This window comes from Plectropomus leopardus, chromosome 9, assembly GCF_026936395.1.
Source record: "Plectropomus leopardus strain MGB_pleo_1.0 chromosome 9, ASM2693639v1, whole genome shotgun sequence".
In the NCBI taxonomy this organism is placed as follows: Eukaryota; Metazoa; Chordata; class Actinopteri; order Perciformes; family Serranidae; genus Plectropomus; species Plectropomus leopardus.
Window position 1 is genome coordinate 9,175,386 of NC_142184.1, and position 27,134 is coordinate 9,202,519.

At 39.6% G+C, this 27,134-nt stretch overlaps 2 protein-coding genes and 1 long non-coding RNA gene across 3 annotated transcripts; 2 read left to right on the forward strand and 1 right to left on the reverse strand.

Annotated features, from left to right (window-relative positions):
• Window positions 1-3: 3 nt before the first annotated feature.
• LOC121947330 (protein-serine O-palmitoleoyltransferase porcupine-like) lies at window positions 4-14,544 on the forward strand. The gene is made up of 15 exons (XM_088081897.1): window positions 4-2,277; window positions 4,129-4,271; window positions 4,380-4,572; window positions 4,729-4,772; window positions 4,916-5,097; window positions 5,212-5,342; window positions 5,436-5,456; window positions 7,015-7,029; window positions 7,135-7,260; window positions 7,353-7,453; window positions 7,584-7,660; window positions 7,771-7,834; window positions 8,044-8,129; window positions 10,887-10,997; window positions 11,307-14,544. Exons 2-15 carry the CDS (start codon window positions 4,136-4,138, stop codon window positions 11,406-11,408), a joined length of 1,389 nt encoding a protein of 462 aa, XP_087938023.1. The 5' UTR covers window positions 4-2,277; window positions 4,129-4,135; the 3' UTR covers window positions 11,409-14,544.
• Window positions 14,462-16,493, reverse strand: LOC148188681 (uncharacterized). The gene is made up of 4 exons (XR_015777428.1): window positions 16,389-16,493; window positions 16,182-16,213; window positions 15,173-15,242; window positions 14,462-14,963 (listed from the first exon to the last, which is right to left on the reverse strand). It is a non-coding gene; the product is annotated as an uncharacterized LOC148188681 (long non-coding RNA).
• Window positions 16,494-17,919: 1,426 nt separating this feature from the next.
• wdr13 (WD repeat domain 13) lies at window positions 17,920-26,657 on the forward strand. Its single transcript, XM_042491714.2, has 10 exons — window positions 17,920-18,012; window positions 18,962-19,046; window positions 19,173-19,404; window positions 19,815-19,924; window positions 20,186-20,316; window positions 20,411-20,718; window positions 22,498-22,678; window positions 22,846-22,987; window positions 23,142-23,260; window positions 25,687-26,657. Exons 2-10 carry the CDS (start codon window positions 19,006-19,008, stop codon window positions 25,869-25,871), a joined length of 1,449 nt encoding a protein of 482 aa, XP_042347648.1. The 5' UTR covers window positions 17,920-18,012; window positions 18,962-19,005; the 3' UTR covers window positions 25,872-26,657.
• Window positions 26,658-27,134: the final 477 nt, after the last annotated feature.

Here is a 27,134-nt window from a genome sequence, read left to right on the forward strand (position 1 = left end):
GACCTCTTTATCAGGATGTCATATTGCATTAGAACGGCTGGCTTGTTCTGTGAGCTGCGATACAATCCCATTGCCGAAAAAAGCCCTCAGTACAATAACAATAAGGTGCCTTCACGCCTTCATTCGTTGAGCCTCTTTGTCACTGTATCCGTTTGTAGGTCCTGAAGGGCTCTCAAACTGCTACTATTGCAGCATGGTTTTGGTCTAGAAGTAACAAAATGAGGCTGAAGCTCAATTTTACAACAGCCCATTTACAGTAAAATCAATCTGTCTTGTAAAATGTTTGTTTGCAGAGGTCATATTGGTTATTGTGGATTGAATAAGCTTTTTAATGGTTAACAAAGGTTGGTGCAATAAGCTAAGGCTTCAGTCTACACCTTTTCGTTCCACATAAACCTGCTTTGGTTTGACACTGCTTCGAAAGTAATCACTTATTATTGTTAGTTATTTTTTTCTTTTTTCTTATGTGTATTTGACTTTGAAAAAAAAATGTCTAAATTCTTGATAGCCTTTATGACAACATGTTGGTTGCCAGGTTGTGATACATTTCTCTGGCAGGTGTTTTTACCTTTTCAGCATCTGGGACGAAATAATTTATCTATATTTACAACAGCAGACTTGATGGTTTGTTGCAAAAAAACAAAAACAAACAAAACCTTAACGCAATTTTTAAGGTGCAGAATTGGTGGCTTATTAGACACTAGCCCAGGGCCAGAAACCTGTGGAGACACATGTGGCTCTTTAGCCCCCTCCCAGTGGCTCCCTGTGGCTTTGACAAAAAAATTAAAGAAAAATTAATCATGTCATCATTGTCGTAGGCCTAAAGCAAACCTCACATGCTCTAGTAAAAAAAAAAAAAAAAAGTTTTAACATTTTGTCAGCTAAAATTGCATCTTATGTTTATGGCCTGGTGCCTTTTCCTCAATTTGGCTGTACCTCAGTAATGGTGGCAAATCTTGATTCTCTCTTGCAAGGCTTACTATAGTTTCCAAATCCAATAAAGGAAAAGTCTCATAGGAAAATAGAGAATTTAATCGTGCATGGACAGATTTGTTTGTTTTTACTGCCAACGCTGCAAAGTTAAAGTACCAAAAAAATCATAAATTGCCTCCTGCAGAATAGCCACCTTGTGGTTAAACATATTAATGAATGATCTTAACTAATACCGAAGGTCTAATTTAGACTTAATAGGATGTATAACCTTCATTATAAGGTTCAAATATGATTTGTGGCTCCAGAATTTCTTTCTTTTTTCCCATAAAGTTGCTGAGCCCTGCTGTAGCCCTTCACAAACATGTGTAACTGCAGCCCTGATGGCTTATAAAATAGTGGAGGACTCATCACCATTTATCAGCGACCTGAACATTTCTTACTGCAGAATTGATAAATAATTAAAAAGCAAAATCCATTAACATCCATTAACGAGGAAAAGAAACAACAGCTAAAGGGATTTTTCACAACCTGGCAACTCAAATTTTCCTGATTAATGGGTTAATTATTACTCATCTATTTAGTATTATGCACTTTAAACTGACAATGAAACATGTTACTTCACAAATCAAAAATTAAACCAAGAATAAAGACATTATTTAGCCTTCTTAAAACTTAAAAAGCCCTTTGAAAGGATAACTTATTGCTCCCATTGCAAGCTCACTAAACACAAATCTTCAAGCTAAATACATTTTCATGCAGTCACATTGTTAGGAAACAATTTGCCTTTGTGGTTGTTTTTTCTGCAGCATTATGAGGACATATTTGTTAATTTTCGGTATTTATCGAAACACAAATCTGTTTCTGCTCTGAAGTATCTGTCTGAAGAATGTTCCCCCAAAAAAGTAGGTTGACTTTATTAGTCATACCCACAGTTCATCCCTCCAAAACCTCTTGTACCACATCTCAGAGCCAGATGCGAGCTCCCTGTCTCCCGTCTGAGTCCATCTGCACGCTGTACACATCCCATTGGCCAGAAGGCACCGGTAATGGTGGGCGATGACTCTGATTGGTCGCCTCTGCTGTCACTCAATGCTCAAGACAGCAGTGATTGGCTGACGTGCCCGGACCTATGCAGCCGATTGGTGGATGCGTCTCCGCCTGGCTGCCTAGATGACAGCCGAGTGGTGCTGATGCTGTGACAATGGGAGTCATCCAGATAAGCATCATCTGGACCGAGTGTGCTTAAAACACAGCGGCAACGCACACGCGTAACTCAGTGCAAAGGGACGGGAAAGCAGCTGGGTAGAAACGCGGGGAGGAAGCTCCAGCTGCTGCTCCAAAAGGGTAAGTTTGCCCCTGCAAAACAAACTGACATGCCTGGGGCGTCCAGTTAGCTGCTCCTGACGGTGGGGGGCTGGGGAGCCGCTCTCAAGTACGTCGGTAGGAAGACTGTAAACCCCGCTGGCTAGGTGAAGCAAGGTTAGCAGTCTTTACCAGCTCACAAGATGCTTTGCTTTCTGGCAAGTCGCACAGAGCTGTGCAGTCTGTGCAGTTGATGCAGCGGTTGTAGGAATGCAGCTGTGAGTCAACTCATCCCTTTGGTCGACTGCATTGCGGAGGGAGCATGCCTTGCAGAATATGTCTCCTCTTCTTTACACTGCTCTGTAAATAAGTCTTCAATGCACAAATACAGTGTTAAATAATTTACATATCATTGTGCTGCATTGTGCATGCTGAGATTTCTCTCTCACAGCTCCAGTTTGATGCATTTCTCACGAAATTAAATGTGAATTAATATAAATTTAGATGCCAAAAAATAGCATAAAGATATGTTGAACTTTGACTTATATTGCATGGATTTGCTCAGATTTGTGTTGAGATGCTGTGCATGCTGGGATTTGAAGTTTCGGGTGGTATGTGTGTGTCTGTTGACAGTGAGTTTTAGTGGGCAGTCCATGCTTGCTTGCAAGTTTGCATATGTGTGCTTAAAGGGACAATTCACTTTAAAATCAAAAATGCATATTTTCCCTCTTACCTGTGGTCATGTTTATCAATGTAGTTTTTTGGTGTGAGTTGTAACTATGTGGCACTTGGCTTGTGGTGCTAAGTGCACCAAATTATCACATTTGAAAAAGTCAACAGCAATGTCTCTTTTCAAATACTATGACCAAGATACAATGAAGATAATCCACAGACCTGGTTGTGAGCAGTTTCATGTAGGGACTATTTTCTTTCTACTGAATTACACTTACCAACTGTGTCACTGTGCAGAAGGAATATAGTGCGTCTACTCATAGCTTAGAGGTTCATGACAGCATAAGATGTAAACATTAATGGCATCCTCAAGGGTGATATGTAACATTCACTAGCGAAGTGGTGCAAGGTGAGCTTGCAATAGTTGCATGCTTCCTTCTGCAGGGTGATTCGGTTGGTCGGATGGAGATCGGTGGCAAGAAAATAGTTCCTACATGAAAGGAGTTGTGCATCTACTGCTAGCTCACCCAGCACCACTGATCAAGCTAATATTACAGCTTGGGTTGCAGTGGTATACTGCTCTCAAGGTATACTGTGGTATGAAATTTGATGGTTATCGTACCGTGTACATTTGCTTTTCTACAAGTATGAAAAAAATAAATACCATGATACAGTGAAACCGCAATATTTTTTTGTTGTTACTGTCCAGGAAGCTTAGCTTAGTAGATACTCCTGTCTATGAGTAGATGTACTCTTCCCTCTGTGGGGTTTGTAGTTTGGTAGAAAGAAAAAAGTTCCTCCTTTAAAGTGCTGACAAGATCTATGGATTATCTTGAGTGAGTGGGTCATGATTTCTGGAAAAAAAAAGACTTAAATTTTGTTTTTTCCAAATTAATTTCCAATTTATTTTTTTTGGCGCTTTGAGCACCACAGGCCGAGTGCCATCTAGTTCCATTATTTTGGCGAGAAGGCAGACATCTCTACGGCTGATATGCCCAACAACTCAAAACAAAATAGCTTAATAAATAAACAGCGCTACAGGTAAGATGTAAAATACACATTTTTGATTTTTGGGGTGAGCTGTACCTTTAAGTGCAGTACACAAGCAGTGTAATGAATTACTACATTAAGTCCATAGATACAATATTTACTTTATGCTGAAACTTGCAATACAGATATTTATTTGTTGCTGTCAAAATGACTTCCCTCTGCTTTTTAAAGTCTAGTGATGGGAGCGTTCAGCCGCCAGAAGTTTTTCCAGGAGCTTGCTCACGGCTGCCTGCTGCCTACAGCTCAGCAGGGCCTGGAGCAAGTATGGCAGCTGCTGGTTATCTGCCTGCTGTGTCGGCTCCTCTGGATGTTAGGTGAGAGTCCAGTTATTTTGTGCCCACTCAGTGTTATTCACCCTTCGTACAATACAGCTTGCATCATCACAATCCCCTTTACTATATCTCTTCATCTTGCTACGTCAGGCCTCCCCTCCTTCGTGAAACACCTGGGCACAGTGGCGGGAGGTTTCTACACTCTCTACCTTTTCTTTGAGCTTCACATGATCTGGGTGGTGCTTCTCAGCCTTCTCTGCTACCTCTTCCTCTTCCTGTGCCGCCACTCCACCATCAGAGGCACCTTCCTCTCCATCACTGTACTCATCTACCTGCTGCTGGGGTAAGAGAGTTCACCTCTGATGCCTGACAGCTCAGCAGCAGCGCACATCAAGCCTGTGTTTGAAGTGAACGTTTTGCAAAGTCAGTGTTGCAGTGAAGTTTAATTCGTGGCGAGAACTGCATCAAAACTGAAGCTATTCTTGTCCAATTTTATCAGAGAGCTGCACATGATGGACACCACCAACTGGCACAAGATGAGAGGTAAGCCGGGCATCTTTTCAGCAGTGTTTGACACATTTGAGAAGCAATAAATGTGTTTGTTCTGGGTTTACTTTTCTAATCACAGTGATAATGGTCTGATGTTGGAATCCAGTGATTATTTAAGAGCCGTTGCTGTCGTCTAGGTTCACAGATGGTGGTCGCCATGAAAGCCATCTCTCTGGCCTTCGACCTGGACAGAGGTGTCGTGACCAGCGTGCCCTCACCTATTGAATTCATGGGCTATATTTACTTTGTGGGCACAGTCATCTTTGGTCCCTGGATCAGCTTCAACAGCTACAAAGACGCTTTGGAGGGACGTAAGCTGGTAAGTGTGATACAGTATCTTGAAGAGGGTGGTGGGGGTGAGGATTATTTAAAAAGATTTATCCCGAGACGAGCCGTTAACTGTTCAAATCTTTGTTTTTTTTCTTCTGCTCAGAGCTTTTCGTGGCTTTTAAAAGTCTCTGTTAGCTGGGTGAAGAGCCAGGTCTGCCTTGTTATTTCCAACTGCGTTGCACCCTACCTCTTCCCTTATTTCATACCGGTCTATGGAGACAAGCTTCTACGGGGGTGAGTGGAACATAGAGATAAACAAACGAAATGCCTGTTTATTTTCTCGCTCGGATCACTCATGACTTCATTCTTTTTATGCTTTATTTACAGCAAAAAGAGGAGGAAGATCAGGTAATTAACTGTCCACCTCAGTGATTCTCATACTCAACATTAAAGGCATGCCCGCCACATGTTTTGTATGAGCCTTTTCACAGCAGACATTTTGACTTGTCGTAGTAGGAAAAGCACAGGTGAAAGTGATAACATTATCGATGGCTCAGTTCCACGAGCCCTTATAAGATCCTCCAGGGAGCCGGCATGCACAATACCAGGGCCTCCCCTAAATAAGATGCACCAATCAATTATGTTATTGAATACATCTGTGCTTCGCTTACTATGACATGACCAACAGTCTGCAGTGAAATAGGTCTTTTCTTTGAAGAAGCAGTGTGTAGGATTTAGCAGCCATTTGCACGGCAACGGTTCTTGCATGAAACATTGAACGTTTTGTTGCGGTTTGGCCTTTCATTCACGCAGCAACAACATTTCGTTAGCTTGAAAAGGCAAACTTTTGAAGTCTAATTCTAGAGTGTAATCTTTGAAAACACAACCTCCTCTGTCGCTGTGTAACCTGAACGGTGACGTCACGGACGCACTTCAGGCAAGCATGTGGTGTTCTTCTGGGGTTTGTCATTACAAAGTTATAGTGCCAACTACTGGCCTTGGCTGAAATACTACAGCATTTTCGTTTGTTTTTTCGGATTTGTGTACGTGAGGATAGTTCTCACAATGTTATCATATGAACGCAGATTTCTGTTTTAAAAGGACAGACCTTTACGTTTTTAGTGTGGCCATTCTCCTCTAAACACGGTCTTAGTCGCATCTTGCAGTGAGGACTGCAGGTCGCAACCAGCTGAAATTTCTCATATTTGCCAACCATGAATTCCTGGTTAGAGTTATTTTATTCTCTACAGCGGATAAGGTGAATAAAACACTGAAAAAAAATAGTTTCACGTTACAAATAAATGTTTCTGCGACACTGTTCAGCTCATCACAAACAGGCCACTAGCCCAGCACCTGCTAATGTGTGCTTACCTTTTGTCTCTGATAACCTTAGATCCAGACGTCAGGGAGTGTTTTTTACCTGGAGCTGAATTATCTGCAGAACAGTTACCTGTTAAAAATCAGTGTTTTCTCATACTGTTTGACTCGTTGCTGCTAACCACGGATGCTAATGCGAAATTGTGGCCCTGTTTAGAGCCAGTCTTTAGTTTATCCATTCTGGGCTGCTGCAGAAACTGTGTGACATGGCGAACTCTGTCGCCAATGACCCGTTCCCTATGTATATATATATATATGGCTCAGTTTAAGGTAATGAAAACGCAACAATCCTTATTTTCAGGTGATTATGCACTAAAGACACATTATTATATAATATTCCATTTCTGCCAACACTTTCCCAAAATCCTACACACTGGACCTTTAAAGCATGCTGTTTTTGTCTGTTGACCTGCACACATGTATCCACATCGTCCCCCCCCTCTGTGGAGCCACAACTTACCACAACTGTGTCACCATCTTGAAAAAGGTGGTGAGACGTAGATCATCATATAGAAAATCAATAAGCATTTCTATGGATTCATCAATAACATAAACTTCTACACTTTCTTTCGTTTCTTTTGCTTCTCAGAGGTACAACAGCAAAGTAAGTATTTTAGAGTTGTGTAATGATTCAGGTATTAAGTTTGTTTTAACCTGAGACTGGAATGTAACATCTGTGTTTCTTCGTCTTTAAATGTCACTGCATTAGGTGGTTGCTGGCGTATGAGAACACAATGTCTTTCCACTTCAGCAATTATTTTGTTGGTTATTTGAGCGAGACTACGACGACTCTGGCAGGATCAGGCTTCACAGAGGAGAAAGAAAACCTCAAATGGTCAGAGTTGCATGTGCAACATCAACATAAAGTGTTTGTCTTTATCCACATTATTAAATGCCCTCGTCTTCTCTTGAACTTTTATTTTGTAGGGACTTGACTGTATCCAAGCCACTGAATATCGAGTTTCCCCGATCGATGGTGGAGGTGGTAACGTCATGGAATCTGCCCATGTCTCGCTTTCTGCACACCTGTGAGTTATAATGTTAACAGCGATTGCTTGATGGCAGCAGCTGTTTTTGAGCCGTTCGCTCTCATTATGAACGACATGCTAATGGCTCATTTAAACAGACACTCTTAAGCTGATGCTCTCGTCCCCACAGATGTTTTTAAGAGTGCTCTCAAATTTGGGACATTCTCTGCCATCATGGTGACGTATACAGCCAGCGCCCTGCTGCATGTGAGTACTGTGTGGACGTCTCACATGAGCAGTTATATACTTTACTTTATTCTGTTGTGTGTTTGTTTCAACAAGTGGATTGTTTAGATTTTAACTGTTGTGTCTGGCAGGGTCTGAGTTTTCATCTGGGTGCAGTGCTAATATCTCTCGGGTTCATCACGTACATTGAGCACGGTGAGCGTCTGCCTAATGTCGTCTCTTTTCCACATTAGAACCTTTCCATTTAAAAAAGGTGCTTAGCTCTGCAGTAATGGTTAATTGCACCCGCTATTACACACTGTTTCTGTTCACTGCAGTGCTTGTAATTTTCCTCTGATGGCTGGAAAAAGAGCTCTTCCTCTGGCTTTATTTTAATGCTTTGGGTTTTTTTTTTTGTGCTTCAGTGTTGCGGAAGAGGCTTGCAGACATTTTTAATGCCTGTATACTGTCGAGGAAATGTCAGCCAAACTGCACTCACCGGAACAAAAAGGTAATGCTCTCCTTTGTCTTTCTTTTCAGAGATGTCCTGATGTTCACAGTCATTTAAGATCAGCAGAGGGCTCTGCAGTGGGTTTTATTTAAGTAATAGTTAGACATTTACAAAAGTATTATTTTCTTTCTTGTCGAGCTTAGCTTAAAGACTGGAGGGACAGGGAAACAGCTAGAATTAGTGGTTTTATGGGGCTTATGCGGCGGTCCATTTACCTTGTGAGTCAGAGGTCATATCTGGGGATAATGTCACACCCAAGTTGACCACTTTGCAGTACAACGAGTCGGAAAACCCCATAAATAATGCTGCGTTCATTGCAAATCAGAAGTCGAATAATTCTGAACAAAATGCATTCCAGTGAAAATAAAAACACCATTTTCTAACAATTGAAAAATAATAAAAACGGCAGCAAGCATTGTATTTTCAAAGACTTAACTTGCTGTAAAATAGACAATATTTAAATGTTAAATTAAATTGTAAAATTTGCACTATTGAGGGCACAGTTAAAATTAAATTTTGTGACTCTAAAAAAGAAAAAAATGGCATTCAGAATTTTACTTTCACCAACTTAACCTTCTGTGTAGAGGCAAATAATGAAATGTTATGTAAATCAAATTTGACAATTAAAATGTAATGACAAAAATGTCGTATAGAACCTCATAATTTTAAGGTGATAAAATGTCAAACTATTCTTTGAAAATAGAAAAATAAAACAGCTCTAAATGTATCTACGGATATACTCACATTGTTTTTAAAGTTTTTCATTCATTTGTGAAATGTTTATTATTTACTTTTTTAAATTTCTGTTTATTTATAGTATATAGTAGTTTTATTCTGTTTTTATTTTTAATACAAATAGAAATCTCTATTCCAGCCACAGGCCTTTGGTGCTTTGGACATGTTTTGTGCATATCTTGGTTTTCTTCCAACTATTTTATCTGTGCAAATGGCCATTGCACTGCAATTGTTGGCACTTCCTTTCAGAGCAGGAGGTGCTCAAAGGGGGACTACCTAGTAGATCCTCTGGCCTAGTTAGCATTCAGAAAAGATGTGTTCTCTATTTTTACTCTGCATATATTTAAAATATGAACCCCTTATATTTTTTTCCCTTTGATTTAGCCTGTAATAAGAATAATGACAAACTTCATCAGCAGATAAAGCGACTATCATATTAAAAAAAAGTAAGAGTCTAATCATGAAAAAGATACATGTATTACTGAAGTTGTGTGTACTTGAGGTTTTAATGCCAAAATAAAAAAACAACTGCGGCAGTTAAAATACAGCAACCCCCATGGTCTTTCATGCGCTGTCAGTTGATATATTTTGGGAATTTACTGGCATAATGCCCAGCAAAAATCCCTTATGTTATATTGGTTACACACATCAAGAGCAGCGGGGAGGGGGAATAATGATTTATGCCAAGGAAAAAGCAGCCTGCATGGACTGCAGTACAGTGCTGATGATTGCAATGATATTTTAAAGTCTCTGAAACTGTGGTTTTAAATCATAACTTAAATAACTTAAAATTATAACTTAAATCATCAGCAAGAATCAAAGTAAACATTTGGTAGAAGAAGTTATTGCTTTTAAGAGTTTGACAGTGCAACACTAATTTAGCAGGCTAATCTGCTTCATCAAGACTGAAGAATGAGGAAATAGGTCAGTCAGTCAGTCATTTTCTGTAACCGCTTGTCCTCGTAAGGGTCGCGGGGGGGCTGGAGCCAATCCCAGCTGTCATCGGGCGGAAGGCGGGGTACACCCTGGACAGTTCGCCAGACTATCGCAGGGCCGACACATAGACGAACAACCAGACACACTCACAGTCACACCTAAGGGCAATTTTAGAGTCATCAATTAACCTGAGCTGCATGTCTTTGGACTGTGGGAGGAAGCCGGAGACCCCGGAGAGAACCCACGCGGACACGGGGAGAACATGCAAACTCCACACAGAAGGGCCCCCGCCCGGACCGAACCCCGCACCAACCGGGATTCGAACCAGGGACCCTCTTGCTGTGAGGCAACAGTGCTAACCACAAAGCCACCGTGCTGCCCGAGGAAATAGGTTTTCCAAAATATTTTACAGTGAAAGTATAATAATAATAATAATAATAACAAATAACAAACAAAAAAAAGAATACAGTGTGTGTGACCCTCTTTTTCTAATCATATTCTTTTTCATTTATTTATTTATTAATTTTTTTGGTGATACTACAGCCCCGATGGCTTTTGCCTTTTTAATTTATCTTACACCAATGGAAGGCGGTAGTTATACTATATATATTTGACTTTATTTATATAGCAACTTTAAAAACAGAGTTTACAGTGCTTTAACAAACAAGGCACAGCAGAAGCAAGACAGGTTTCTTGCGGAGGCAATACAACTATAAGAGCCAAACGATGCTGAACTGAGGCCAGAAAACATTTAAGGGGGAATTAAACAAGAGGTCTGAGGTAAAAACATATTAGAGGGAAGATAGATGATAACGAGAAGTAGCGAGAGAAACAATTAAAAAACAAAAATGACATTAACATACCAGTAAGAGTAAATACAGTTCCAAGAATATAAGCAGTAAACACAGAAAAAATAGTACTAATAAAAGAATTTAACATGATCAAGACAATAAAAGAATAAACATAAAAGACATTTTAAAATAGATGACATCACATAAAAGCAAGTCTATAAAAACGGATATGAATAAAAGTGTCTGAATTATCAATGTCAGCTTTTTACATGATGGCTCGTCTCTGTCTCTGCAGGAGATTTGGGTGTATTTGATCAACATAGCATTCAGCGCATTGGCATTACTCCACCTGACGTACCTGGGCTCTGTGTTCAACTCCAGCGTGGACTACATGGAGGATGATGAGGTGAGGTCACAGATGCAACTATATTTACACACCCTGTTCTCATAAAATGTACAGTACGCTATGTGACTTGTGAACATGTTATTTAGGAATGCGACCATAGCCACAGTATTTATAGTTCAAAGGAGACAAGTGTGCTGCCGTTAAAATTACCTCTGTGCAGGAAGGGTTTTAGATTTTGAAAGTAAGAAGGAATTGATGATTCATTTTTTTATTTTCCCCTTTTTTTAAAAAATGATTTATGATAGGTATGAATAAGCAAAGGTTTGTCAGTGTGCATTGAGCTCACGTAGTATGTGCTGCCCCCTGCAGGACGATATTACCCATCATACCATTCAGAAGTGGTCAGAGCTGAGCTGGACGAGCCACTGGGTCACATTTGGATGCTGGATTTTGTACCGTCTCATTCTCTAATGACAAGAAAAGCAGAGAAAGTGAAGCAATAACAAGAGATGTAAGGTCGGTTCTCCACTTCTGCACTGTGACTTTATTCAGACCGAAGAGATCCGAATCAACCTGTATACAACAATAAACCAACGCGCAGTGTTCAGGTTGCGCCGCATGTTGGCTGGGTAATCTATTAGTCTAACCTGCTGGGGACTTAGTTTTGATATCCATGAAATGATAACCCGCTCGCCCCCCCCCTTTTTCCCCCGTATCTCATTCCTTTTTATCGGAGCCGCAGTTGTCGAGCCCTCATGTTGTGACAGCAGTTACCGATGTCTCACTGTGAGTCGCAATCAATACCTATCAGCATGGTGCAGATCGGCTGCTCCTTTCTGTGGACACATGATAGAGCCCATTATCTAGGTTTCAGCGTCGACTGCGGCAGATGTCCTCCAGATGTGCCCCCCCCCCCCACCTCAAGTGTTTTACAATCATATTTTTTTAGATCTGAAGGATAAGGCTGGTGATAGTCTGGGTTTCTTATTTCAACAAAACCCATGAAAAGGAAAAAACAGTATTTTAGTGAATGGAAGTCCATAGGGGACTTTACTAAAATGATCATCTAAAATTAAAAATGAAAATTATATTCCACAGTAATTTAGTAAGAATCAGTATTAAAATACAATAACCTATTTTGCATTTAATAGAAAAACTGTTGACATTTAATTTTCAGTTGTACTCACTGTACAGTACTGTACAGTATTCAAATTTAAAAATTGAAATGCAATATAAACTATGTAACTGGATTTTTCATTTATGCAAGCAATATCTAAGCCAAATTGAAAATGAAAATGCCATTTTCTAACTATTTGGAGATGAAAACAGCATTAAACATTTTATTTTCGAAGATTTAACCAAGTAAAGTGGACAATATTTAAATGTTGAATGTGAAAAATAGCACAATTGAAATTAAATTTTCTAACTAAAAAAAAAGAAAAGAAAATGGCATTCAACATGTCATTTGCAAAATCTTAATCTGTACATTGGAAAATATCTAAATGTTCTAATAAATAATGATAATAATATTGTCTAATTTTAGGACACAATTAAAATGCAAGTTTGATTCGATTTGCTTTATTTTGAACATAAAAAAAATAATGAAATGATTATACGAACAAGCAGCCAGACAAAACAAATAATATTTACAGGCAATGAAAAACATAAAGCAAAACAAATGGTCAAACTTGGTCGTTTCTAACAATTTAAAAATGAACACGGCATTTGATATTTCATTTTCAAAGGCTAGTGTGAAAATTAAAATGGGATTAATGCCTTTTCATTTTAATTTTTACTCAAATAGCATACATTTGTGAAAATTTAAAATGCTATTATAATAATTAATTTTCAAGTTAACATTATTGCTTTAAAACAGTCCTCTACGGGCTTCCACATGTGCTCGTCTCTCCGTACTTTGTGACCTCTGCAGCCTGTCCGTGACTCTCAGCCCTGAGCCCGTTCTATACGCTTACAATTTTAAAAAGGCTGAATGATTTTTTCTAAACATCTGAGCACGTCGTTTTCAGCAAATCTGTAGGTAACGGTGGATAAATACTCTGTTGTGTCGTGCTCTAGTGAGTATATACAGCATCAGGACAGTGAATGTGGGTTTGACTCAAAATAAACTACAGTGCCCACGTTCATTGCAATGAAAGAACATGTCACTCAGTGCATCGCTGTGGCTCACTGATGCATTTTGGACAACGGCGGAGGTTTATGACACATAAATGTGTCATAAACCTTTGGCTACAGAGATAACACTTGTTAGCAGAATACATTGATGGTTTTTGGACTTTTTTTTATGGGATTTGTTGTCAATAAGACAAACCGTGGAGATCACCAGCCGTTATCCTTTGACAAAGCTTGTCTCTTGAGCATGTTAGACAACAAAGAGTTAACTTTTGAATGAAAAGAGCACAGGTTATGGTTATGACGAGGCAGCAATTATAATGTAAAATGATTTTCCCTTTTGTGAATTTTAGATAAAGAAAAATGAATCTATGAACTAATTTTTGTGGTGAAATTTCCTAATGGTGTTTGTAATTTATTTTGTGTTATTTTGATAATTTCCTTTAAATTTAATCATTTGCCTTTGCTTAGAGAAGGTCTTATAAGTATTTGTGAACATTTGAAGAAAAAAAACCTCTTCAGTATTAAAAAATAAAAGTTTAGAATCAGGGTATTTCACACGTGTTACTGTAAGGGAAAAAAATTTAATTTCATATTAGATTAAATTATAAAATACATGATATTAAACATGTATCCTACAGATTTTTATTACACTGCTGCTTTAAATGAAGCATTTACATGTATTTAAGTGGTTCAGATGAAAGTTTCAAATGAGCATCGATCAGATTGTGTTCTCTCTTTATCTTTCTTAAATCTAGAGCGTCAGAGGATTTGCTTCTTGGCTCAGACGTAGTGTTTTAGATTAGAGCCTGAATGTTTGTTCATGCCTGAGAACAAGCGCTCAGTCTCTTCTGGCCTAATGCCACTCGATCCGACAAGTATTAACTTTTATTCAGATATTTGCTTTAACTTTTCTCCCTGTAAATGTGAAGGCACTGACACACCTGTGATATTTTTATAAAATTTTACATCAAACCTGGCTTGCCGTCTGTTTAATTCAGTGTCTGAGAAGATGTGAAATGCTAAAACAGGAGATTTTGATATTTTTGAGGCTAAGGACCCCTCAGCTGAAACACAGATGGAGCAGGGACCCACAACTACATAAAAACAAGTTGCACATTAAATCGGGCCTATGTTAACGTTTAGAGATGCCTAAAGTGCCATGAATAAACAAAACTTTATATAGTGCATATTATACTGTTATATATAGGGACTGATTGTTTTTAATTGAGGGTTAATCCCCCTCCACAGAAATGAATGAAATTCTGAAATAGGCATACTGTTTCTTCTTTTTCTTTTTTTCTTCCCAAAAAATATATAAAGGAGGAATCTTGGCCCCCTGTGAAGCTTTTGAGACCCATGGTGGGGGTCAAGAAATACAAATACACACAAACTCCTGTAATAAATAGTTGTTTATTTGAATTTTTATTTACAAGAAGAATGAATAGACTGTTAGACAGTCAATTATGAAATGAGGGTGAGTCTGGGAAGGATTGCAAAGGGGTGACAAAATGTTTTGGTTTTTTTTTGCTCAAAAGAATCGTCCGGTTTAACCTGAAGTCTGTTTCTGAGCATTTAATAAGCCAGAGTGGACAGTGTGGGGAATGGGACAGAAGAGGTTTTTTGGGGGATGGGGACTGGGGTTGAACAACAGATGGTGATGGATGGAGATCAGGTTCACTTTCTGCCTCTGCGAGAGGTGAGCAGATGCTTTATTGGAAGGCCGTAGAACAGCCCAGTCTGCGGGCTCAGGGGGGAAAGTGCGGAGGGGAGGCTCATTCAGCCCTGTTTGCCCCGGGGGCTCCCGTGTTTACGACGGCAGGACCCCAGCAGTGTCTCCAAAGCCATCTTCACAAATGCCTGGAAGTTATTGCTTCTCTCCCTTCGGCTGTCCTGCTAAGGGATGAAACACAGACAGATACCTTCACTGGGGACACAGCATCTCATTTCCACACTATGAGCCAGACAGGGAATATCTAGTGTCCCAAACCACTGAGGGCTGATATCAGTCTTTTTGTTTTTCTACTTGGACATCATGTAGTCTGTGCACAGATTAGATTCACCGGGTTGAAGTAACATGCTGATAAAATCATATAAATGCTTACCTCCTTGCTTCTTGTTATCATCTCCTTTCTGATCACCTTTCTTCGGCTGCTCTTTAGGACTCTGAGGTTGCTGCCAATTGAACACAAAATCAATAAGTCAGTGTTTCAAACATATGCATTTGTCTGCCCCCAGTAAAAACCTAAAAGGAACACAGGACTTTTATTTTGATAAAATTATTTTGGTGCATAAAAAATTACCAGGATGCAAGAAATGAAAGGGATGTTTTGGATTTTTTTTAAAGTGGGGTGTATGGGGTACATATCATTGTCAATGTATTACATACAGTGGTTGTCAGTCAGCTGTTTGGAGAAACAGGCTGGAGTCATGAAAGCTAAGATATCTATTTATGCTCTTGTCAAAGCCACCAATCTCAATTGAGAAAAACAGTAATTTTAGTTTGCCTAACACAGGAGCTGCTGGTCTACCGCTGCCTCGATTAGTTAGTTAGTTTGTACCATTTGTGACTTTGGTGAACCTGAACTAGACTTTTAAAACACCAAAGTCACACAATAAAAGGGAAAAAAGTAACTGTGTAAGGCAGACGTAGATCAGCAGCTCCAGTGTTCAGGATACTTAAATCACTGTTTTTTCCAATGGAGTCTGGCTTTGAAGAGAGTGATATAACTGATTCATTTTCCAGTTGGAAATCACTGTCTGACATTAAGGTTAAGCAGTGAAAATACTCTCAGTATTTACATTTAAACTAATATTGATTTTTTTTAGGTAGGACTTTTTTAGGTGGCTAAAATACATTTTGTTGCCTACCCCTCCACAGCAGTATATTATGTAGCTTTCATGTTGGTCTCCAGCCTGTGTCTCCAAACTCTGAGCGTGTCGTCTCACACATACTGTTTGAAACATACTGTCTACGGATAAGTACCCCATACAACCCCACTTTAAAAAATCTGGACTATCTCTTTAAATATTTAATTCTCATTTTTTTCTGGTGGATGACTCCCAATGTTGAAACCAAACCTATGCCCTGGAGTATAGTGATGATTTTCATACCTTGGTAGCTGACTTCTTGTCCGACTTATTACCTGAAAATAGTGGAAACATTCAGATATATGTCAAACATTTGAGAATAATGTCATTTTTGCCACTTTTTTAAAGATGAGGTATCTAACTTTTAAATTTTATTAAACCTCTCATAGTATCCTGATAAATTAAACATAAATATTTTGTATTCGTACATTTTTGTCTCACATTGCTTACCTTTTGTGCCGGGCATTTTGGCTGTGCTCCAGTCAGTTCAGATGTCTGAGAATGCAGTGCTTAATGTGGTGTTCAACTCGGTCATTTATGGCCCGTGCATGTGAATGGCTCTGTCACTGGGGCCCCTTCGAGAAAGAGCGCCATGAACAAGCAAAGAGCCCTGTCAGCTGAGCAGCATGCCCCACAGCTCTGCAGGTCTTTGCTGAGCCAGGCGAAACCTCCGAGCTGACCTTGTCATACTGCCATTGTGAACCCACTGGAACTGTGTGCTCACCTATTGTCCACGACAAGAAAGCATTCTCATCATGGAACCAGCGACGTGATACTGTAGTTTATCTTTAAAAAAAAAAAATCTACTCGGTCAGGGATTACTTTTTTCCCATGTTGATCAGTCACATTAAACACTGGATAGCAGATTAAGACTTTGTCCTCAGGAACCCAAATGAGAGGATTTTGTTGTTGTGTATGATTACACTAAATTAGTCCTCCAGAAGAATGGAGAAGATTCATTTAGTGAGTTAAGCATTTGCCATCCTTTGCTTTTTTTTTTTTCATCATGTGGATTTTTCAGTCCAAGTACATTTACAAGTACAACTTAAGTGTTTACATTTTATACTACTTTTACTCCTCATCATTTTGGATATTTTTTTATTGCATTGCCTTTATTTGACAACATTAGAGACAAAGTAATTTGCAGATGCATATTAGCAGTGTTGGGAAGAAACTGATTTAATTAAATTATAAGATAAATAAATAAATGTAGCCTGTTTTTCACTTACTGAAAAAAAATTACTAATCAGAGCGATGATCATTACAAAGGGGTTACATCCAAATATATTCTTTCTGGCAAAATAAATAAATAAATGAATGAAGAAAAAATCATTTTTGATGCTTTGCGTCTTTTTGTTGTGCAGGAATAATTTCTTTTGGCATATTTTTCAGATAATGTGGGTCAGCAAAGTTACATTTCAAAAGTAACTTTCTCATCATGCATTTTAGAAATACAAAATAATTATAATAAATAGTTAGTAGGCCTACAGATTACAGTAATCTCCCAAGTAGTAGGCCTATAATAAGTGAGTGCAGTTAGCTCATTTATGCCATATTAGTGATTATTTCTCATAATTGCATCACCAGCCAGGTTATAATCCAATCATATACTGACAGAGTAGCCTATTTTGATGACAATAACATGTACTGTGACTTTAGATTAAGGGTCAGCCGAATGTGAATCTGAATATATATACACACATTTATGTATTTATTTATTTATTTTACAGGACTATTGACTATTTGTGGCGTGGGGGTGGTAAAAAGAATAAATTCATAATGTGTCAACATTTTACAGGGTTAAAATGTCAATAATGGCCTGTCCTGTGAAACCAGGCTGCTGTGAGTTAAGCAGTGTGTTTTCTGTTCATTATCCGATTTAAACGGGATTAGTGTCCAGTTTCAGAAAATAGTAGTAAATCTCAACACATTGGGTCAAACCATGGATGTATCATGTAACGACATGACCTGAAGCATCATCCGTCCTCGTGCAGCTCCTCATCAGTCAGTGGGCTGGTCACACCGGGTCACGTGACCTGACTGTAAGAGCAGCGATGGAGAAAAGCTAAGGAAGGTGAGCCGTTTTCACATCTATTTCTCCCTGTTTCTGTGCTATATTATCACAATGCAGTACCCCAAACTCTACATAAACCTGCGAACTGATAAACCCTATATGCACACTGACGAATAAATGAAAAACGGATATTTTTATGCGAAATGATGTTGTCGCTAACTTGCTAATTGCTAGCTAACGGCAGTTAGCTTTGCGTCGTTAGCTGTCAGGAATCACTCGTCTGCTTTTGATGCTGCTTTCTGTCTGCAGAGGAAAAATGTCCATATCTATTCTTTCCCGCTCTCCATTTGACTATTTCAATGCACTTCCAATAATTATTGTCAGTTGTTAAACGCGACGTAGCAGTACATACTTCAATATAGCTGTGGTGCCATTAGTTTCTGCATCATCACCTGATTCAATGCTGTGGATGGCAGGGTTGAGGGGATACCTAATTTATGTTAATGTAACACTCATTTTAGCAAAGCTACTCTCTCATATAGTGACATAACATGTAAAATTTACCACGCAAGGCGAGGCAGATTTATTTGTATAGCACATTTTATACCCAGAGGCAGCCCAGAGTGCTTTACAGATTAATCAAGTCAAAATTCATTGTAGCCCAATAACAAACAATGTCCCAAAGACCTTTACAAAAAGGATTTCTAAAGTCCAGTCCTCAGAGGGCGTTATAACATACAACATCCCTCTGTCCTTGGACCCTCATCGCGAATGAGAAAAACACCCCCCCCCCCAAAAAAAAACCTTAAACAGGGGGAAAATGGTAGAAACCTCAGGAAGAGCAACTGAGGAGTGATCCCCTTTCTAGCACTGGCAGATGTGCAATAGATGTCAAGTGTACAGAACAGATCAACATGAAAAATTACATTAATCCACATGCCAAAAAGTCACAAGGATTATCTAGTTAAAATAGCTAAAAATGTGAATTGGGTGTTGTGTGTTTTGACAGGAATCTGCCCTGGCAGTGGATTCTTTACCCAGAGTGCTTGTGGAATGGCAGCAGTTTGGCAGCAGGTTTTGGCAGTGGACGCAAGGTGAGACTCAATAATGCCGCAGGCCTTTAATAGTCCAGACTGATGAAGAAGCTATTCAGACGTGTAATTGCTTATGGATCACTTGTGAGTTATTATGTGTGCTGTGTGACTTCTCTCCCTCCCCAGGTACAATGCTTACCGCACGCCTACGTTCCCACAGTTCCGAACTCAGTACATCCGCAGACGCAGCCAGCTGCTCAGAGAGAACGCCAAGTGTGGCTTTGAACCGGGGCTGCGCAGGCAGTACCTGAGGCTGCGCAGTCAGCTGCTGGCCCTGCGCTACGGGCCCCTGTCTGAGCAGAGCAGCTTCAGGGCCAGCAGTGTGCGCAGCTCCCGCACCACACTGGACCGCATGGAGGTCAGACCCAAAGAAACAGGAAGGGCAGGGGAAGTTGAAAAGAAAGAATATGAGGGGCGTGTTTGTACTAATTTGGAAAGTGAGATATAAAAATATCTGAGAGTTGGAATGAAAATATAGGATGCAACATATGAGAGCCATCTGGAGGGTTAGACCTTGGTTTTCATCAGTCAGCAGCATAGCCAAGCAACACTTTGGTTGCCCATACATATTAAACTGAGCAGCTTGGTTGAAATGGCTGGCATCGCCCATGCTTATTGGCAATATCATTAACTTAAAAATGCATGGTAATGTGATTATGTTTTCATGAATTATTGATCTTTTTATGGTTAGCTGTGGTCTTTACACTCACTCCTATGAGGTTCTGTCTCTCCCTACGGCTCCCCTCCCTCTCCTCTGCTCTCGGACAGGACTTTGAGGAGGACCCCCGCGCCCAAGGGGCTCGTGGTCACCGCCGGTCCGTCAGCAGAGGCTCCTACCAGCTACAGGCCCAGATGAACAGAGCCGTCTATGATGAGAGGTATTCAGAAGAACGCCACACACAAAGATCCTCAACTTGCTTTCAGCTTCTTGTCTCATCGCCTTGAGCAATTGAATTCTCTTTGATTTATTTTCCCTTTGAGCTGCTGTGTTTTGTTGGATTTGCTGGCTGTAATTTCTGGTTTGGTTGCACTGAGTAATGATCAGATCTCTCATATTGAGTTGTCAGCTGTGGGCAGGGGTTGTGAGGTGTGTTGTATTGATTATATGCTTACATGGTGGTTTTTATTTCTGGCGGCAGGCCTCCGGGCAGTTTGGTGCCCACCTCAGTGGCAGAGGCCAGTCGTGCTATGGCAGGAGACACAACGCTGAGTGAAAATTATGCTTTTGCTGGCATGCACCACATATTTGACCAACATGTAGACTCTGCCGGTGAGTACATCGTTTTTAATATATGTATATATCTTTTTATATACATTCAGCTTCATCATTTATTTCACTATGTCTTTGTCTCCTTGTTCTTTAGTCCCACGGTTGCAGTTTGCCAATGATGACAAGCACCTCCTTGCTTGCTGCTCCCTGGACGGCACCCTGTCCATCATGACTTTGTCCCCGTCTCCTCCCAGTGTGAAGGTGACCCTGAAAGGTCACGGAGGTCCCGTCACAGACTTTGCTTGGTCCCTGAGCAATGACATCATCGTGTCGACGTCACTGGATGGGACTCTGCGTATCTGGAACACGGAGGATGGTCGGTGCATCCGCGAAGTCAGAGATCCAGAATCCAGCGAGTTGCTCTGCTGCACCTTCCAGCCCATGAATAACAACCTGACTGTGGTGAGTCACATTTGACACTTTTTTTTTTAAGATTACTTTCTGGGCTTTTTTGCCTTTATTGTGAAAGGACAGGTATAGCGTAAAAGGGATAGAGAGAGGGGATGACATACAGCAAAGGGCCATGGGTTGGGATCAAACCTGCAGCCGCTGCAGGAAGGATGTGGCATTTGTACATGGGCCACCTGACCCCATATGAGACATTTTATCATTTTTACATTTTCTAATACCAATTCATTGGTGCCATAAAAACCTGAGCAAGGGAACAGTACTCAGTTATTGCTAATAACATTGAAAACCAACCAAGAAAGAACTTAATAAAATATCCAAAATATCTCTCTTGTCATGCATTTGACAGCTGTTTTACTGCAACAATTTCACTGTTTGCTTGATACTTGAAGACACAGTCCAATTTTTTGACATGTGGTTTTCAGAAATTTGGAAAGATATTCATGTTATGTCAATTTTGCTCTTCTCTAGTCTCAATATACCCATGAATCAACACCAAATCCATAAGTCAACTTTTGCAGCTTATATTTCCTCTTTAAATTGTATTCAAATAACTGTAAATTAGTTCATTCCCTTGCATGTTATTTTACTCAATACATTGTCCTTTATTGTGAGTGAACTATTAAGTATGCAGAGGAAAAAACTCTCTGTAATATTTTTTCATCTCATTCCTAATAACTGCATGAATATTTACATCGGGCATACAGTGATTAAAATTTTAGACTTGATTGTCATATTTTGTTAAAAACAAAAGTGCTTAATGTCCTGGATCATTTTGTTTTTACTCAGTGGCAAATACTTTAAGTGATGAGCAGAATGTAAAATGAAAGCAGAGTCGTGCACAGCAGTGTCCATTTCCGCCTCATTAAATGTAACATGAGTGAGATGGATATTTGTTTTTAACCGACAGTCTGTACCATCAACAAGCAGCAACATTATGAGAGGAAGAAATGTGGATTTTTTAATTTATTTTTTGGTCCGGACTGTCTGCCAGAGCAGACATGTATTGGTCTCATCTGCCTGAATACAAGATGACAGTAGATATTTTCTGTTGGATTACACTGTGTGTCGAATTAGACCTAAAAAAATATACATATTTTTACCGTTGCTGGTTTTCACTCGTCTAACTGTGCCCGGGGTTCTCACGGATCCTTAAAAAGACTTAAAGGCATTGAATTTAATAATCTCAAAATAAGGCCTTTTTAAATTGACTTATTCTTTCAAAAGTCTTTAAAATGCTCAGACATGGAAATTAAGATTTTATGGATTGTTTTTTTTTGCTGATGTTGCATTGTAAAGTCTCAAAATAATTGATAATATTGATTTTTTAAATAATTAAATAAACTGCTTTTTTTAAACCTGTCATGAAGGGAATCCAAATAGTGGATTCTCACATGCAGAATGAGAAACACATAACACTGTCCTGAAATGCCAGATATTTTCCTCTTCTGTTGGTAAAAACTAAAAAGATACTTTTATGATAATATAATTTGTTCATTGTCTTCCATGTGGTCCACTCTAAAAAAGGGTTATTTTTCTGATGTAGATAATTTAACATTTCCTTTTCAAAAGTGATGTTTTATGTGACAGTAGACATTTGGGCAAAATAAAATTGTCCCCTTGTCTTAAAAAACCTTAAATCTGCCTTGCCTTAAACTGCATGAACCCTGACTGTACCAGCAGAATCGCTGCAGCTTGTGCTATTCCCTGTCAGTTTATTGGTGCTGCCTTGCGGAAATAATGAAGGTCCTCGCTCCGGCTTCTGTGTTGCAGGTGGGAAACAGCAAGCACCACCTGCAGGTGGTGAACATCTCCACTGGGAAGAAGGTGAAGGGGGGCTCCAGTAAGCTGACAGGCCGCGTGCTGTCTCTCTCCTTTGATGCTCCAGGGAGGATCCTTTGGGCGGGTGATGACAGGGGGAGCATCTTCTCCTTCCTGTTTGACATGGCCACAGGTACGCTCACAAATTTCCATTTTGGCAGAGAGAGAGAGGGCAAAGTGTGCCATGACTGAGTCCCAAATTCTAATGACTTTTTGAATCATGCACTGAATGTTGTCTCTGGTTGAGAGGATTGATGTGTCTCTGCCGGTCTCTGCTGTTTCTGCCTGCCCCCCCTGCAGGGAAGCTGACCAAAGCCAAGCGTCTGGTGGTGAGTGAAGGCAGCTCCATCTGCAGCATATCTGCTCGGTCCTGGATTAGCCGAGAGGCCAGAGACCCCTCCCTGCTGGTCAACGCCTGTGTCAATAAGCTGCTGCTGTACAGGTCAGTCTGTAAGGGCAAATCACTGTTTATTAATGAGCAGTTTTGTCTCCGCTGTGCCTAGATACAATTCAAAGCATTCTTCATTGGTGTAGCATGTATGTGAAGACGTATTTACATTGAATCTGATTAGTATTTGCCGCCTTTATGTTGGCAGGGTGGTTGACAATGATGGCACACTACAGCTGAAGAGAAGCTTCCCCATCCAGCACGGCTCGCAGCACGTTCACAGCATCTTCTGCCCCCTCATGTCTTTCAGACAGGGGGCCTGTGTGGGTAAGAAGTCTCTCAGTATTCCTGCTCTGATATTTATATAGAAAATCTGACCACAGTTCAGTGTTTGCATCGAGCTTTATCGTGTTTAAAAATACATATGCAAAAAATAGCATAGAGCTGCCTTTGGATTAGGAGAAAATTCTAAAATAGCAATTAATAACCTCAGTTTTAGCTTGTATGTATTGTCTTAGTAAAGTTCATCTGCCAGTATAGTATCTCAGGAGGATATAATGAACTGAAGTGACACAGCCTGTTGTTTGCGTGAGTAATAGTTGACCCTGCTTTCCCTCAGAGCGTCACCTGAGCTGACTCTCCGCACCTTTAATTTCCTAACAATCAACAGTTCTTTTGAGGCTTGTCAGTGTTTAAATTATCAGGTTTGTGTCTCCAATTAACAGAAGCCTCTCACTCATAGAAATGCCCTCCAGAGACTTCTTTTAAAGTGCTTTTAAGTTTTTTGCTTAAACATAAATCATTATGACATAAACATTGATTGCACAATGTATTGGCTATAGAACTATTTAGAATCTCCAAATAATCTAACCTTTTTGGTGTGTGGTAATGTATTTCAGTTCTTTTTAACAATTTTCCAAGAATAAATATCATCAAGGTGTTAAATTAAAAGGAAAAAAATAGAGAAAGTGTAGGCTTAAGTTTAAGATTATCATACCTACCCATTTTACTTAGCATTTTTTCATTATTTACTACTAAGTTCAAGTTATACAAATAAAATAAAACAACTATTAAAAACAGAGAGCCCAAAAACAGAAACAATAACAAAATTCCCAAATATTTCATACAAAATATATATTATATATACTTATATATTAATATTTTATTATGTATTTCCATGTCTACCTTCATATTTTTTAAACATTTCTTTAAATTTGCAAAATCCATGTCATTGGGTTTTGGGAGGAAGCCAAAATACCCAGAAAAAAAGCCACACATGAATAAGACTAAACAAGTTGAATTAAGGCCTCCAGTTTCAACGAAAAAGGGAGCAGTAGAGACCAAGGAAGACTCGGCAATCAGTCAACCGGGTGTGTGTCCCCTTTTCCCCCCATCAGGGGATCAGTACTCAATGTGATTATTACTGACTTCAGACCGTGGTGCTGACCTAATCTCGCTTTAGTTTTGGGCGACACACAGTCTTACAGAGATAATATCAACAAAAGAACGTTAGCCTTGATCTATTCTGGCTAACAGTAATTAATGTGATATTAAAAAAATATCACTACCTAACCTTTTCCAAATCTTTTCAACATTGAAACAGTATTAAGGAGGAAGTAAACCTGTTTGACCTTGTTGATCTGACATTAGAGTAATTCCTATTGATGTAGATAAGCTATACATTAGCTAGCTAACGTTTTGCTATCATTAGCTTATTTAAGATGTGACTATAATGTTTTATGTCTGTGAAGACTGTGACACCCCCAAAGCCACATCTTCAAAATTCGGTTTTCTTTTCAAGATTTTCACTAGCTCATAGCATATTTAAGTACATCAGGAAAGGAGAAGGTGACCGAGGTTCTGCCAAAGATTGCACAGTTGTTATTGGAGCTCAAATACGATCTCCTGTGAAAATGAAGCCGTGATTTATGGCACAAAACAAGGCTTTCAACCATTTCACAACCAAAACAAGAAGAGGATAGCACTTTAGTTGTCTGAGAGTTGAAGGTAATCTCCTGCTTGAAACATAAAGGCTGTCTTAAGTATACGAGGGGTGCTGCCCTCTGGAAGTGTGACACTTATCATCGGTCATAGACTTCTTTGGAGATTCCTTCGACAGTCGACAGGCTTTTTTTATGTCAGTGTTCAATGCACTTCTAGTTTGGTCGCCAGATTTAGCTGCGGAGTGAGCGCTCTTAGCTTTTGAGCTGCTCTTCTATACAGCGCCTGCAGAGTCAGACCCAAGGTGAGCCTGAGTGAGACGGAGGCAGATGCACGCTCAGATTCTGAGATATTTTGCCTTGTGATTAGAAAGTGAATTTACAGCTCACAGCAGCTTAATATGAAACATTATCTGGTGTTTGATTTATATGTAGCGTGGGTAAAAAAGTGCTGCACATTTCTGATCTGTTGTTAGCATTGTTAGCAAGTATTGGCTTGGAGAGCTAAATTGGCTTTTTAACTATATTAGGTGAATGTTGTTGACAGCCTTAAGAATCCTGCTGAACCCCATTCAAACTTTCAAAATCTAAAAGAAAAAAAAAATTAATAGTTGATTATTTGTATTTAAAAGCCAAATCCGTATTTACTGACATAATTCTGAGTCGGGTACAGTGGTAGTATATCCCAATATTGTTTGTAGGCAGTGTTAGGTATTAAGATGCCTGTTTGCAATCCAGAATGAGTTGTAAGAATAAGCCATCCATCATTTATTTATCTAAATCCGTGATCTTCCAATTTTTCCTCTGGCACAGTGACTGGCAGCGAGGATGCCTGCGTCTACTTCTTCGACGTCGAACGCAACACCAAGGCGATAGTGAACAAGCTACAGGGTCACGGGGGACCAGTGCTGGACGTCAGCTTCAACTGTGACGAGAGTTTACTGGCATCCGCAGATTCCACCGGCATGGTCATCATCTGGAGGCGGGAGCAAAAGTGACTAATTCACCAATTAAAATGCTTCCATCCAGCTGCCGCTCTTTAACCGTCCAATAACGAGTCTGTAGATTTTCACTGGAATGTAACAGGCTGCATTAAACGTTAAATGATAACTCAAGTGCAATCAGATAGAACACCGTGCTGTGTAGGTGGTAGGGATGTCTTAGAAATTCAAGAGATTGGGGGTTGGGTTGTGTGTGTGTGTGTGTGTGTGTGTGTGTGTGTGTGTGTGTTTCAGTACTCCTACAGCTGCGGCTGAGAAATTGCTTTTCAACAAAGAAAGAAAGAAAGAGCACTACTCCCATGCATGTGTCATGGCTTACCTCTGACTCGTACGGATATGACTGAATTCATGTAAAGAGGATACAGCGTAATCTTCCAGAGAGAACAGGTCCAACACTTTGTATCACACTGACAGCCCCTCTGGCTTAGATCTAGTACACTATTTATGTAACTGTTACTCAAGCGGTGTAATCAAGTGTAGTAAAATAACGCCTTTATTTGCTTTCAGTTCCGCAATTGCCTGTTTGCATTTGAGACCATGTGCATGGCATTCAACTCCGAATCAGTCTGTGGGCATATTCAATTGATCTTCACAAAAACAAACAAGTGTGTTTTTAAGTATGTGTTTGTACTTATCTGTGTGTCTGTGTCAGTGTGTGTGTGTGTGTGTGTGTGTGTGTGTGTGTGTGTGCGTGCGTGTGTGTGTGTACTCAGTTCATGCTGGTTGCAGATTCATATAATTTATTTAACGCACATACAGAATAAACTACTGTAACTGTCAGAAGTCTTTGCCTTTTTTTTCACGAAATATATTTTAAACAATAGATTTTAACAAATGGAAATAACAACAGCTTAATAATGAAGTATGGTGGCCAGAATTACAGTGTAGGAGAGTGTTAGTCACTGTGTGGGTCTGCAAGATCTACACAGGGTCCCCCCTACATCAGTGACTGCTGTTGCATTTGGATCCATCTATATTGTGTTATGGCGTAAGATATTGTTTGGGGATTTTGGTTTTAACGTTGTAAAAGAGCTTAAATGTCTTCTTATGGTCTTAAAGGATTTAAGATTCAATAATATAATAAGATAATAATATCTTGTTGTGCTCTAGCCTTTTGGTCCAAAACTTCAAATAATATTGCTCATATTGGGTATTGCTCAAAAAACAAACATACCAGTATAAATACCATAACCTTTAAAGTGATAACAATACCAATAGAGCAGTGGTTCCCAAATGGTCCAGTCATGGGGCCCAGATTTC

Bases quoted from the DNA above. Each gene is read 5' to 3' on its own strand.
- LOC121947330 (XM_088081897.1), top strand. From the start codon at position 4,136: ATGGGAGCGTTCAGCCGCCAGAAGTTTTTCCAGGAGCTTGCTCACGGC. The intron at 4,272-4,379 runs GTGAGAGTCCAG...TTGCTACGTCAG, and splicing joins TCGGCTCCTCTGGATGTTAG to GCCTCCCCTCCTTCGTGAAA. The intron at 5,098-5,211 runs GTAAGTGTGATA...TCTTCTGCTCAG, and splicing joins CTTTGGAGGGACGTAAGCTG to AGCTTTTCGTGGCTTTTAAA.
- wdr13 (XM_042491714.2), top strand. From the start codon at position 19,006: ATGGCAGCAGTTTGGCAGCAGGTTTTGGCAGTGGACGCAAG. The intron at 19,925-20,185 runs GTATTCAGAAGA...TTCTGGCGGCAG, and splicing joins AGAGCCGTCTATGATGAGAG to GCCTCCGGGCAGTTTGGTGC. The intron at 20,719-22,497 runs GTGAGTCACATT...TCTGTGTTGCAG, and splicing joins TGAATAACAACCTGACTGTG to GTGGGAAACAGCAAGCACCA.